Raw genomic sequence first — 14,799 nt, 5'->3', positions numbered from 1 at the left:
TCTTAATATAAAAAGGGGACATTTATGTTCACTGTTGCCTGTTGGTGGTCATTGTGTTGTATAATCCACCCTTGGGGTGGCTTCAACAGAATTTGTTTTCACTGTGGCTGTACGTTCAGCTCCAAAGGGTATATTAAAGAAAACTATATCAGTTATATTTATACATGGTTGCATTACTATATTTTATGGTAACATAAGTTGCCATTCAAACAACAGTAATTGAAACGTCTACACAGTCTTCTGGAGCAGGCCTTTTTATCCGTTTCTATTCTACTGTGTTTTGTGAGTAACCAACCCTAAACTGCTTTCTAACCCGTATTGAAACCTGAGATAATTTGCAGTACCAAGTCTTGGTGCACGGTTCGCCCAGGACACTTTCGCAGTTCACTTTATGTGCTCTTCACATGATGTGCTTCAATTAGAAATCAGGGCAAGCAAACTTTATGCCCAACTAGGGTTAATGGCTTACCACTTGACATTAACATTCAATTATGAATAAACTGAGGCAGAAACACACTTTACAGCACTATTGGGAGAGATACATCATAAACAATAAACAAATTAAAAATCAGAGTAGACATCCTCTTAAACATTCCCAAATTATTTAAGCTGCAGTACAAAGTAAGTAAACAAACAAATGCCAATGCTCACTTTTGCTGGGGTACCATAAGAATCCAGTAGATCCTCTTCAGCCACTTCTACTTCTATGCTAAATGTGTAATTTAAGGAAAACAAGTCAGAGCACCTTATGCTAAGGTTTCCTTAAACATAATGCCATAATTGGTCCATGCATCTACAAGGTGGGCATTTAATCTTGACACAGGTTATAGTTCACAGGTTGCCCAGATGTCCACAAGACCACAAATTTATAAAAACTGCAGCGCATTTCAATTTAGCTTTTTGTGCCCTTTAAAAGAATGAACAGTGAATAGCGGTGAATCGAAATTTGCCTAGCTTACGTAACGGTAAGTTTCAATTCTATTGAGGACACAGAGGCGAGGATTATGCTTATTCTTCCTTCGCTTTATTTCGTTATAAAAAACACAGCAGCTCAGGAAAAATGTTCAACACTATGCTCAAAGGAACAAAGAGCATATAAAATAACTTTGTAAGACCCAAGAACTACAAGTCCCATGAGTTTAGCCCTGGTCATCCAAACGTAGTCCTTCCACTATGTCCGCTACCAGGTAGAAAGCCAGTCCTTCCTTGAACTTCCTCCTCTTTCTTCGCGTAGGTCACCCTTCATCTCACTGATCTTGTTTGGCGCCATCGTTTCCTAGCAGAAAAAACGACAGCATAAATCGGGTGCTTTACAAGCATGTAACAGAGGAGCATCGTAAGACTGGCATAACATAGCTACGATGTAGAACTTTTCGTAAACGCTTTACTTACTTCCATACGGGTGGGTCCTGACTATGGAGGGACAACTGGGTGGGATAATCCTCGCCTCCGTGTCCTTAATAGAATTGAAACTTACCGTTACGTAAGCTAGGCAAATTTCGATTCTATGTCAGGACCGGAGGCTTCAGATTATGCTAGTTCAAAGCTTACTCACCACCAACTGGGCCAGATCCACTACTGGTTTGAAATAGAACCTTTTAAACGTAGAATCCAAGGACCAATCTGCTGCTCGCATGAGATCCTCTAACCGAGCTCCCACTGAGAAAGCCTTCGAGGCCATGGCCCCCCTGGCCGAGTGAGCTCCAAAAAGTTTTGTATCAATGCCTGCCTCATGCATGACCCAACGCACCCACCTTGCAATAGTGGGGGAGGAGACTGCTTTGTGTGGTTTACGCAAGGCAATTAGTAACTGTCTTTCGCCCGCCGGGCGAATGTCTAAGGTAATGTCTTCATAAGCTTTCAAGCAATGTACAACACATAATTTCGGGGTGTCCACGAAAGCCGGGTACGAGATGGATCGATTTGCGGACTTCGTGCGACGCCCCACCGTGAAGGTAACTCCATCAGGAGAAAAAACACGCGCGGAGACGTCCAATGCGCGTACATCTGAAACTCGCCTGCAAGATAGAAGCATGGCTAATTCCGCCGAAATCTCCTTCAATGACAAGTAACGATTAGCCGGCCAGGACAGAAACAAATTCAAAACCACATTGACATCCCAAAGAACTGAATACCTGGGTTCCGGAGGCAACGCAAGGCGGATACCTCGCAAGAGCCGACAAACAAAGGGGTGCTCCCCCACCGGGGAATTCTCCACCGGTTGGTGTCCAGCAGAAATCGCAGAACGTATAGCATTGATCGTTCTATATGCCAGGCCCTTAGTCGCCAATTCAGCTAAGAAATTCAAAATGGGAACAAGGCCTGCGACCAGGGGATCCAGGTCCCTTCGTAGACACCAACGCATCCACCTAAGCCAAGCGGATTTGTATCGCTTTGTCGTGCTATCAGCCCAGGCTTTTGACAGGAGGTTCTCAGCCGATCCCGAAAGGCCCGGGAGCGACCAACGGCTCCGGAAAGCCTCCATGCCATGAGGAGGAGCGAACTCCGAGTGATGAGAGGATGCGGCTCCCGACTCGGATTCAGCAGGAGGTGAGGAAACTGGGGGAGTAGGATTGGAAAATCCCAAGAAAGTTCCAGAAGAACTGGAAACCAGGACTTGAGATCTCCAAAGTGGCGTGATCAACACCAAGTCCGCCCCCTGACGGCGCAGCTGGGCAGCCGCTCGGACCACTATCGAGAATGGGGGAAAAGCATAAGGCCGATCCCGACTCCAATCCTGCAGGAAGGCGTCCGTGGCCTCCGCCAGGGGATCCGGCCTTGAACTGTAGAACCGCGGGAGCTGGTGATCCAGGCGGGACGCAAACAGATCCACCGTAAACGGGCCCCACAGATCGGTGATCCACTGAAACACTCGGGGACCCAACATCCATTGACTGGAATCCCGCAGATGTCTGGAATGCCAATCCGCCACTTGATGGACGTGGCCCGGCAAGTATTCCGCCGTCACCGAAATGTGGCGGGAGAGACAATAGTCCCAGAAAGTCTTCGCTAAATCCGCCAGCGCTCGAGAGCGCGGACCTCCCAGATGGTTCACGTAGCGGACCGCCGAGAGGTTGTCCATTTTCAGTAGGACACAGGCCGTCGCCGAATCCTTGGTCCAGCAACACACTGCAAAGGACCCCGCTAGGAGCTCCAAACAGTTGATATGTAACTGTTGCTCGTCGGAAGACCAGACGCCGCCGGTGTAGAAGTCCCCGCATCGGGCTCCCCAGCCCGACCTGCTGGCGTCTGACTCGATGACCAAACCCGGGACCGATCCGAAGATCGCACGCCCATTCCACTCCTCCATGTGCGTGAGTCACCAAGACATCTCCTCTTTCACCTCCTCCGTAAGGGGCACCATCTGGTCGTAGGTCATACCCCGTCGCAGGTGGTGGGCCTTGAGGCGTTGAAGCGATCTTGGAGATTTTCCTTGAGGGGAGACTCAGCGTAGCCTCGACTGAGTCTATAACGAAACCTAGAAAGGTAAGTTTCTGAGTGGGAACCAGAGCCGATTTGGGGCCGTTGATCACGAACCCCAGCCGTTGCAGGAGCGAGACGGTTTGCCGAAGCTGACCCGCCAAGACCACTGGACACTGGCCCATCAAAATGATGTTGTCTAAGTACACCAACATCCGAATACCCTGACCTCGCAGGTATTCCACCACCGGGTGCAACACCTTCGTGAAGCACCACGGGGCCGAGGAAAGCCCGAATGGAAGGGCGGTGAACTCGAACACCGCGTCTCTCCAGCAAAACTGTAGGAAACGACGGTGCGGAGGGTGGATAGGAATCACCAAGTAGGCATCTTTGAGGTCCAACCTCACCATCCAATCCAGAGGGAGAAGCACGTCTCGAAGGAGGTGAATCCCCTCCATCTTGAAATGCCGGTAGACCAACCACCCGTTGAACTCCCTGAGGTTGATCACCGGACGTTTGCCCCCATCTGTCTTGTCCACCAGGAACACATTGCTGATGAAACCAGCATGGTGGCGCGTTGATCGATAGATGGCTCCCTTGCGTAGCAAGTCTTTGACCTCTCCGATCAAGAGCGCGTCGGGTTCTGAAAACACAATCGGCCGTGGCAAACATTCCTGAAATGGCTGATCGTAGAACTCTATGTGAAAACCACGGACGGTTTGTAATACCCATGCGTCGGCAGTAAGCGACACCCATTCCTCGTAAAAGGTTGCCAGTCTCCCACCTATGGGAACGTGATCCAAAGAAAGGACACTCACTGTTGGTATTATTGGGTCCTGGGTTCCTGCGGAAGCCTCTGCCGCCAAAGCGCTGCCCTCTTGTGGGATAGAAATTGTTGAAGTTGGCGGAGGTCTGGTACTGTCCTCTGCCGGAGCCTTGACCCCTGTTATTGGCATTCTGCCCTCGGCCAGTCACGCGGCCCCTTCCGCGACCAGCCCCTCCAGAAAAACGCTGTTGAAAAATGCGTTTAATGCTGGACTGCGCCTTGTCCAACGAGGTAAACGTGGAGACAAATATACCTAGTTCTCTGATGAAGGGTTCCCCAAAAAGGCCACCCTGGGCTACCGCCCCCGCTTCTGACGAAGCCAAGTCTCCCAACTTGGGATCCAGTTTGATGAGCAAGGATCGCCTACGCTCTGTGGAAAGGGCGCAGTTAGCGTTCCCAAGGAAAATTATTACCCTCTGGGCCCAATTAGACAAAACCTCAGGGGAAATGACGGTACCGTTGGCTTTCGCCTCCTCCGCAATGTCAAGAATCTTTGTGGCGGGCCCGACCGCGTCAAGTAGCTTATCCTGGCATGACCGCCAAGAGCGGTCAATGCCTTTGCGCGGATCCTTCATAAACGTGGCCAAGAAAGTGGCCATTTTCGCATCTAACTCGGGCGTCAGGGCCACCTTGCCTTCTAGGGTGGGCCTCGGACATTCACCTCGCAGGCAACCTCTAGCTTCCTTCTCTAAGGGTTTGCGCAGGCGACCCGCCACGAACTTCGCCACGGTCTCACCCGGTGTCCAAGCCGCGGACCTCGGATGCACTATCTCATCCGGGTCCAACATGCCCGAACCATCCCGTGGTAAGTCCCCGGTCGAGCCCGAGGGGCGCCAAGAGCGCTCAGACTCCCCCTCGTCGTCCGTATCTGGGGAGGATAGCCCCGGAGACGGGGGAGCGGTCCCCGCGTCCAGTGAAGGGTCAGGGCCCGAAAGTGGCGCAGGAGCGGCAGAATACGCTTGAGCCAGGAAAGCATCCATGAGGCGCTCAAATGCGTCCCTGTCCACCCCCTGTGCCCCCGACGGGGCCCCTTCCTTGCACGGCTTTTTGGGGGCCGGTGGACCCTCAGACGAGGGCCCCGGGAGGTTAGAAGAACCTTGTAAATGGGCAGACGCTAACTTCTGGCACTCCTCTACAATACGTGCTGAAAGGCGGTCCTCCATGGGCCCCACTATCTCAGTCACGCAGCGGTAGATTGAATTGTCAACCGCCTGATAAAATTCATCATCTTGGAGATAGGAGTGAGACTCCTCAAAATAGCTATCCTCTTCCATCCTAGCCCTGTAAACTAAACTAGGGAGGAGGACAGAGCTGCCTACCCCACCGGGTGTTTGTGGGCAGAATATGAGCAGTCCCAAGGGCTGCAATTAATTTATGGGCCAAGGTACCTGGCAATCGGGGTTGCACTGTGACCCCCAAACGCGCAGACCCTCACACTGGACTGGGTCTAAACCACCCCCACAGCGCGTTCCCCACACACAGACAAATCCAGTGCACAACTCGCCTTCCGGCGTTTCACGCGGTCAACAGCCGCAGTACAGACCCTTAAGAGGGCGCCAAATATGTACGGGGCCTTAATTACAGACCCGGTTTCACCGGGCGTGAAGGGGTGGCGAGGGCAAGGCTCCGACGCTGTCCGACTCATCCGTGCTTCTCCCAGCGTGAGGAGTGCGCCGAGGAGCCAGCGAGACGTTCGAGCGCCCTCTGGCGGGCGTCTTCCGCACCACACCAAGACTCGGGCAAAAAACGCGAAAGGAGCGAGAAAGCGCTCCCGCGGTCAGGGCTCTGAAAGGCAAACAACGCCGCGATAAGCCCCCAAGCGCTAGAGCATCACACACTCTAACAATCAGCACTAAATCGAACAACTAGAAAAAAACATAAAGAGCACTTAACTGGCTGCGTGAGCAGCGAAGAAAGAGGAGGAAGTTCAAGGAAGGACTGGCTTTCTACCTGGTAGTGGACATAGTGGAAGGAATACGTTTGGATGACCAGGGCTAAACTCATGGGACTTGTAGTTCTTGGGTCTTACAAAGTTATTTTATATGCTCTTTGTTCCTTTGAGCATAGTGTTGAACATTTTTCCTGAGCTGCTGTGTTTTTTATAATGAAATAAAGCGAAGGAAGAATAAGCATAATCTGAAGCCTCCGGTCCTGACATAGAATATAGTCGTAGACAGCAACAGTAGGTAACTGCTGTTGTACGCAGAGAAACAAATTAAGAGACGGATAAGCAACGCCCGCGGGCTTTTCTCTGCTCTCTAGCTATCCTTTAGATTTCCACACAACTACAACATACTTGCCAACTTGAAGAACAATCTCACAGTGTGAGGGGGGGGGGCCATCTTTCCGATAAGTAAATAGGACGTTCTTTTGAACTCCACCGGCCCCCAAGCCACCTCCTACCAAAAAAGATAAAAACCAAACATTTGCAAAGGAATAGGTTTTGCATTTGCGAAAGTTTAACCTATTGGCATTGTAAATGACAATGCCTTTAATTTATCTGTATAATTAACACATAAATAAAAGGCATTGTAATTTACAATGTTGATAGCTCAAACTCTTGTAAATGCGAGACCCATTTCATTTCAGATAATCAGCTGTCATTGTCCTGGGCTGCTTGGAAAGTGAAAGCGCGCATGGCGCACTGAATGTTACAGAAAAGCATGTCGTGCCTGCAGTAGGAGAAACTCATTAAAGATAAAATAGTGCTTACAGACTAAGAAACACATAGCATGTAACAACAGAAGTAAAAGGGCCAGTCCTCATGGGAGGTTACAAATGAAGACAAGGCGGTACTAAGGAGGGACTAACAAGCCTATTAACAAATCAGAAGCCAGAATTACGAAGGGCATGGACACAAGCCAATGAAAAATATGAGAGGAGAGTGGGCAGGGCTTTAAGTCACACCCCTTAATGGACAGCAGCAGTTCAAAGCCTCTCAAAAACGAGCTGGAAAACCACTATTTACAGTGGTTTTCAGCTCGCTTTCTCTGCCACAGTGTAATATCGGCTCCTCACCTGGTGACCGGGTGATGGGAGCCGATATCGTGTGTCACACTGTGGAACCGTGTGAGTTGGCTGGTATGGCTACAACACAGAAGCAAGACTTCTTTATGCGGATAAAAACCTACCAAATCCAACGCAGGAGGAACTACTAACAGTGCAGCACCGGAACACTTAAGGATACGTCTCTATTGAGGACAGCACGTGGTAAAGTTATTCATGATCAAAGAAACAGCCATTATTGGGGCCTGATTGTTGCTTTTCTGCTCCCCAACAACAGTAACCAGAACACCACATAGCACTCGGTAATGGTAATATCTGAATTTATAGCAAAATACCAAAACTCGAGTTTGCAGTAAAATGCTTAACGGACATAACACAAGGGTGCCATTTCTAAACAAAGAAAGCAGATGCTGATAGCAGTGCACCAATAAATACACAACTAACATGGAGCTTTGTCAACTAAAAGCATAACAGTTGGAGGAGGATACAGTTCCTGGATAGAGTGGACGTCTCGGGTCCCAGAATGCTGTTCTCGCTTTACCGCCTTCTGACGGGCTTTGGCTGCTTTCTTGTTGAGCACCTGTGGAGTTAAAAACAAAAGTTCATCAGTAACCTCTCAGCAAGGTGGAACATAACTCAAACGTTCGAGCATTATTCAGTGGCATGTATGTGCCACCGGCAAGCATAACTGCACAAGCAGAAAATAAATGCTTCTTTATCAAAGCGTTTTAGCCAGAGTCCTCCTTGCTGTCAGTCTCCCCATGTCAGCAAAAGAGGCAATGATTACCTGTTGCTAATAAGAGGGGTTACCCCCCCCCCCCCCCCCACCCCCGAGCAGCATGCTTTCATACATAAAGTGGAGTGGCCATCTTATCCAGAAGAAAAGCAACCATCCAACACTAATGGTGGAGCGGGCCTTCCTTGCAAACAGAAAAACCCATCTATCAGTAAACGTGTCTCTCTTCCCCCCGGGTTACAGCACACAGCCTCAAATCCTTAGGTCTGAGGTTTCATTATAATGTCTTAATGGGGTGTGGAGCTAAACAAAGGAGACAGCAAGTGGCAACTGTATGCTCAAAGGTAGCAAAAATATATTATATATAGTGGGTATTGCCTTACAACCTTGTGGCACAGGAGCTCAAAACTATACTGTACCACAAAATGTCCCTAGGGATAAATCACCATTTTTCCAGCTAGAAACAATTCTGCAATTGTGGTCAGAAATGTCATACATGGGCTACTTTAACATGGGTTATCATATCCCTCAAGTTCATCATAAATATCCTCCTCTGTACTTCGATGTGCCAAATCAAAGACAACTCTATATGGAATATATCAAAACAATGTATTTAAGCCAATTCATTTTTAAGTTATTGGACAAAAATTATTTCCGAATAGATCCTCTCATTATCATCGTCGTAGCGCTTTTTTGGCAAGTAGCACGCTACTCCGGAACCCAGAAAGGATTAGTGGTGAATTAGTCAAGTGAAATATGAAAATAATTTGAGCGGTGGATATCTTAGTCTTATTTGTATTGAAAAGGATTGTGGAGGGCTAGAAGAGGGGAAAAGGTTAGAATTTACATAGCGTTTGCTACCCCTGGTGAGGTGTTGAAGCATGTGACTCGCATACTAAAATTCTTGGGTCGACAGAGCGCCCCACAAGGAGTGTGGCCTGACAGGATGACCGACTAGACGTGCCTCCCGAGAGCTCCCAACTAAGGACAGGGGAACCCTACTCACAAGGAACCAGGGTGCTAGTTATATATGGGAAAACAATGGTTCCATCGGTTAATAGAGCAATGATTTAGGCAATATATGCGCACAATGGCGATAAATATGAAAAGGACCTAATAATATTGGAGGACACAATAAACCTCCTACAGAGATTAGTGAAAAATTTGAACCAAAATTGTTTGTGACTATATACAGTGAACAGTTCTCAAAAGGGTTTCCATAAATTGTAAGAAGCGACCATTCAATTATACAATATCAAAAGCCTTGGTATACAATGACACTAGCTGTATAATGGTCCGTTCTTTGAGTTAGTCGACGGCGTTTCGACACTCCTGCGAATGTGGGGTCTCCTCAGGACTAACAATGTAGGGACATCTGGATTTGAAAAGGCGCAGCCCGTGTGAATGTGGTGTGCCCTGTGTGAAGTGAAAAAGAAAACTCACGTGAGGACCCAGCCGGGTTCTCGCCGTGAGGAAGGCTGGCTCTTAGGGATGATCAGAAGGGCTGGTCCCAAGTCATCACACCAAGAGCCAGTCAGCGCATCCGGGCAGCAGTGATTTCAAATGCTTGCCGCACCCAAAACGGAGAGCGGTCCGGACACCAAAAACAAACAATTATTACAAGGAATCCTCCTGAGCTGGTTTTCAAAAACCTAATCTTTGGGAAGTATAACGCTACAGCTGTAGCAGGGCATCCGTAGAGCCCTTCTGATCATCCCTAAGAGCCAGCCTTCCTCACTGTGAGAACCCGGCTGGGTCCTCACGCGAGTTTTCTTTTTCACTTCACAAGGGGCACACCATATTCACACCGGCTGCCCCTTTTCAAATCCAGATGTCCCTACATTGTTAGTCCTGAGGAGACCCCACATTCGCAGGAGGGTCGAAATGCCATCAACAAACTCACAGAACAGACCATTATACAGCTAATGTGTCATTGTATACCAAGGCTGTTGATATTGTATAATTGAATGGTCGCTTCTTGCAATTTATGGAAACCCTTTTGAGAATTGTTCCCTGTATATAGTAACAAATCTTTTTGGTTCAATTTTTTCACATGGGGACACAATGCACAAAATGTTGCACTTTTTGAATTTAATAAAGTGTTTATACTATCTACTATGTTCTTATAAAAACATTGAATGACTAATCTGTGTAGGAGGTTTATTGTGCCCTCCAAAATTATTAGGTCCTTCTCATATTTATCGCAATTCTGCGCACATATTGCCTAAATCATTGCTCTATTAACCACTGGAACCGTTGTTTTCCTGAGAGCTCTCAGCCTGGGCACGTAAATGCGGTGAAATCCTGCCACATGTGGACAGTACCACCCCCTCCCCCCCACTGCTGTGGGGGCACGTTAGGGGAACGTTCTACACCATCGGAATGCCATAACATAAGAACGGAATAGAAAATAAACCTGCCGGCGGTCAGGGTGCTGGCCGTTGCTGTAGCTGTGGCTGATCAAGGGGACCAAGAGCGGCACTGCTGATGGAGAACACAGCTTGGGAGACGGAAAATCTGGCTCTGACATCGTTATCCTAATGGGCTGCAGAGCAGTGGGTGATGGCCAACACTGAATTGCAGAAGAGAGCCGCCAGTAGGCAACGGTGAGGCAGATCCGGTGCCTTAGGGACGCAGCCGGCTGGGGCGGGGCCTAGAGGTCTTCAAGGAGAGGCAGCATTGTGCTATTAACAATAACTGAAGGGCCCGGAACAATCTTGGACATCCATTAGGTCCTGTGAGAGGAAGCGGGAGAAGAGATCGTGGGAGGCAGCATGCGGAGCCCAGTCAACTACCACAGGAGTAAAAAGACTAGACGCTGTGAGTGCCTCCAAACTGTGACCAGTGGCCTGCCCGGGCACTGCGATGAGCGGTAAGAAGTGGCCTGCCTATATTGGCTGCCTTGAGTAGTGGGCGTGTTTGTAATGGGAACTTTACACGAGCTGAGCCCAGGGCATCCTCAGCGTTTACCTTGCGGGAGCGAGTGCGATAATTGCAAACAGATGGCGCAGCTGCTCACTCCCGCAAGGTAAACGCCACACTTGCACGAGGGCTCATTGGAACCAGTGCAGTACATGCACGAGTTTCCCAAAAAGTCCTGAGCGATTCCAAGAGGTCCCTGAGCAGAGCTTGCGCGCTGTGTAGGCGAGACCTAAAAAAACAATGATGGCTAATATGCACCTTAGCAAAGTTAGGGGGGGGGGGAAATCGCACATCCGTATATATGGAGATTTATAAAATGTTGTAGACCTATATGTGGTGAAGGCAGAAAAAGGTGCATAAAAAATGCCCGTTTTCATCTTTATATACAGTGGGAGGCTCAAAGAATTCATCATGGGTACATCTAACCTTGGCTTGTGCAGTTATCTAGCCAAGCAAAGTAATGTGTTGTGGTACATATCACTCACATACAGCCCAAGGCAATTGTTGTGAACTGCAATCAAGATGGCAGAGGGAAACATTCTGAATAAATATAGAGAACGCCCAGTGTAATGCATGTGCTGCCATCTTTGGTGTGTCCAAGGACTAAACACTTAGGATCTCGGTATCATACAAAAAGAGAGAATGAAGCATGATGGAACATAAAATAGCACTAGTTAATTTAATCCTCATGACACTTGCAAGATGAAATTTAGCCCAGATATAATTTCTCTTAAGTTAAGCAAATATGCACAGGGTTGAAGTGATTTGCCTAGGATCATACATTGGTTAAGGGAGGTAGCTTGGATTGGAAACTATATGTTCCAATTTAGCCACTGTGAAGCGAGGAGCAAGCCCATACGTTCAACGAACCACATCAGCAGCTTGAAGATCTCAAAACTAGGACACCTCTCTCTCGACTGGATTGGGGTCTTCTTGGGGTTCCTCTCGTTATTACGTCTGCCTTTGTTGTTACTCATTGGTATTGGTACTTTGGAGAATTGTTTCTCGGCCTCTCCTTAGGCTATCGAGGGGCATTACAGAAGCGGCTGGTACACAAGGGTATTTGTCCCAATGGGCTCTCCTGACAGCTTGGCTTAATTGGTTTTCCAGGGCGGGCATCAGCATTTCTTGACCTAGGGTCCAGCCCTGGGTGCTTTTGCTTGAGTTCTCAGACTTGTGTCGCTGCTGGTTTAGGGTCTTCCTGTGATCTTCTCATTCAGTTTTGTGTCCTTGTTACGGGTTATTCAGGTTCGGTTGGGTTGCTCCTCTTGGGTCTGCCTTCAAACTCGCTGGGAAGGTTCAGTCTTGCCCAGTGGATTCTGCAGACGATGGGGATTTCCTTATTTCCTTCTTCTTGCCTAAGGTCGAGGATACCTACTTGGATGCATCCTCGTATTTTCAGGACTGGAATGGGAAAACGGGCAAGGAAGTAATTCATCAATTGCGTGCAAGCACCCTTCATTACAGTGAGTCCTAGTTTTCCTCTTCCCATTCCTGGTTTTCCCCTCTTCCGTTTGTTTTTGGGTTCGCTCACAGGCTTGGAAGTTTTTCCTTGGCAATGTGGAAAGAGTTTTCCTCTCTGCTCCCTTCTTATGACAACAGAACCATGCCTATGTGTCAAGGATATGCCCTGTCATTGTTGAGATAATGACAGTTAAGCTCTGTCTGTGGAACGATGCAGACATCATTTTGTAAGGAATGAGATGAGGAAAACGGTAGAGAGGGTAATGGAAAGAAAATTAGAAAATGGAGCGTGACTTTTTCACTTTATTAATCCTGACGCAACTGAAACAGTGAAGTCTTCAGCAAATTGCCCTGTTTCATAGAGCATTAATCTCAGTTTCCAACTAAGGGTTACAGCACTTGGTGTTCTGTTTTCAAAAAAGTAAGCAACATCATATCACTCAGCACTCAAAAAAATGATTCATAAAACAAATTAGTAAAGTGTTTTGTCGAACTTTCTTTCCGGAATTTAATTCCTCTGAGTCATCATGGCAGTTACTTCGGCTCTCAAGAACTTATCTGAAGCCTGTATAATAAGGAGCACAAGTTGTCTGCAGCAGGGAAAAAAGGGTATCGAAGAAGGAAAAGATGTGCATAAATATTAGCACGTAAAATACCCCAAGGTCCACGCCTGCTGAGCAAAATCAATGCATTACGTGCACATAGCCATGCAGTAAGAAATACTCATATGTGAATATTTCAGCTAAAAAAACAATTCAACACTATTAAAAGCAACACCGTGGGGACAAAGCACAATGTAAAAACATAATATGACATTCTGGAATTGCGGTGTGTTTTTCAGGATTTGAATGTTAGTGGGAAAGTACTAGTCACTTAGGGGGAGGAAAAAACATCACATTTTGTGAACTTTCAAAGGGTTCCCAACTGGTGCACTGAATGTCGAAAATTGTGGATTATACTTATGTGAATCGTTGTGTGGAAGATGTTGTCTCAAAGAGAAAGAGACGTTTAGTGGCCGAAAGCCAATAGGTTTAATGTGACAATGCATGCAAACGTATACATGCAGAAATTATGGTTTCATGAACTGGTACATTAAAATGAGACTTATTGTGCTTGCCAATGCTTGCTCGTGGTGTCTGTGTTGTGGGAATGTTTGTAAGAGTACTGGTGGTGGTAGCAGTGTGGAGTATTATTGATGGTATTGGAGGCGCTCTAGAAGTACTAGAGACTTGTGCTATTGTTGGAGGCTTTTTACTGGTGGTGGTATTGGTATTGTGGTACTGCCGCTATGGCATTGCAGCTGTGTTGTGATAACTGTAGTGGTGGTGTCGGGTATTAGTTGTGGCACTGGTGGGTTAAGCAAAAAATGACTTTTTTGCATGACATGCCTGGATCTTTTACGTTTATATGGATTGAGTTTACTGGTATTACGACTCTGAGCAATGCCATGCTGTCATTCAGTACAGAGCATCAGCTCTTCCCCCATAAAACATAACACAAAATTAGTTACACCCAGTTACTTCACCTTATTTAACTTTTCAGTGAGGCGCAATAAATGCATTAGTAGTGCAGAAATTAAAGGTAACAAATGGGCTGCATGGGCTTCTGTCCTTTACGCTACACACATCCTGCCAGTTATATTTACACTGCATACAAATTCAGCCACTGATTCCTGTTTTTTTTTTAACACTTTATTTTGCATTTAGATATAAGTACAACAGTACACTGGGACCAATAAAATCTTTTGGTACGTACATGCAGGTAAAATATACATCATCCATGGTACAGTCAACGGTGTCACTCATTCAAACGCCACCCCAAAATGTGTGCCTCGAATCCCCACCTTGATAATGCAGTAGCAATTTCAATCACTCGAACATAAGTGGTGTATACACTCAAGGACTGGACACAAATCAACTGTAGCAACAAGAATAGAATACAATCTAAGAGGTGAGTAAAGACAGGTACTTCATGACAACCTAGCCCACTCCGGTGGAACTATACCGTGGTCTGCCTGCGGGGGGGGGCGGGTGGTCTTGCTTCTGTGCCTGAAGATATACCCTGAAATGTTCCCAGATATCTTTGGGCCTGGATGTAGGGGGGAGTGTTGTTGCGTACATGTCACTGTTTGTAGAGCAAGATGCCATGCTTCTCAACCATCCCTTCACTGAGGCCGCTGCCCTGCCACCCAAGTGGATGGCCACTTCCCTTTTGGTCAGGAGTAAACTAATAGCAACAAACTCAGGTAAGGGGGGTCATTGGGACCTTAATCATGTCACTCACCAACCCATGAATGGCCACCCAGTATGACTGTACGCTCGGGCAGGTCCAAGCAATATGAACGTAGTCAGCATTCGGAGCACGACATCTGGTGCAATGGTGCGTTCTAGCAGGGTCTATTCTATGGATTCCTAAGGAGAAACTT

The 14,799-nt window shown here is 47.4% G+C and overlaps 1 protein-coding gene across 1 annotated transcript in view; it reads right to left on the bottom strand.

Moving 5' to 3' along the window:
* The window catches only part of POLA2 (DNA polymerase alpha 2, accessory subunit), a 288,530-nt gene that overhangs the window by 225,701 nt on the left and 48,030 nt on the right, over nt 1-14,799 (bottom strand). The window contains exons 3-4 of the mRNA XM_086938034.1: nt 7,741-7,832; nt 652-709 (exon numbers count right to left, since the gene is read on the bottom strand). Coding sequence (XP_086794160.1) covers nt 652-709; nt 7,741-7,832 — 150 coding nt within the window. The remainder of the gene's footprint in view (nt 1-651; nt 710-7,740; nt 7,833-14,799) is intronic.

This window comes from Lissotriton vulgaris, chromosome 9 (genome assembly GCF_964263255.1).
Source record: "Lissotriton vulgaris chromosome 9, aLisVul1.2, whole genome shotgun sequence".
In the NCBI taxonomy this organism is placed as follows: Eukaryota; Metazoa; Chordata; class Amphibia; order Caudata; family Salamandridae; genus Lissotriton; species Lissotriton vulgaris.
The sequence above is the reverse complement of the archived record's forward strand: the minus strand, read 5'-3'. Positions and strand labels throughout refer to the sequence as shown.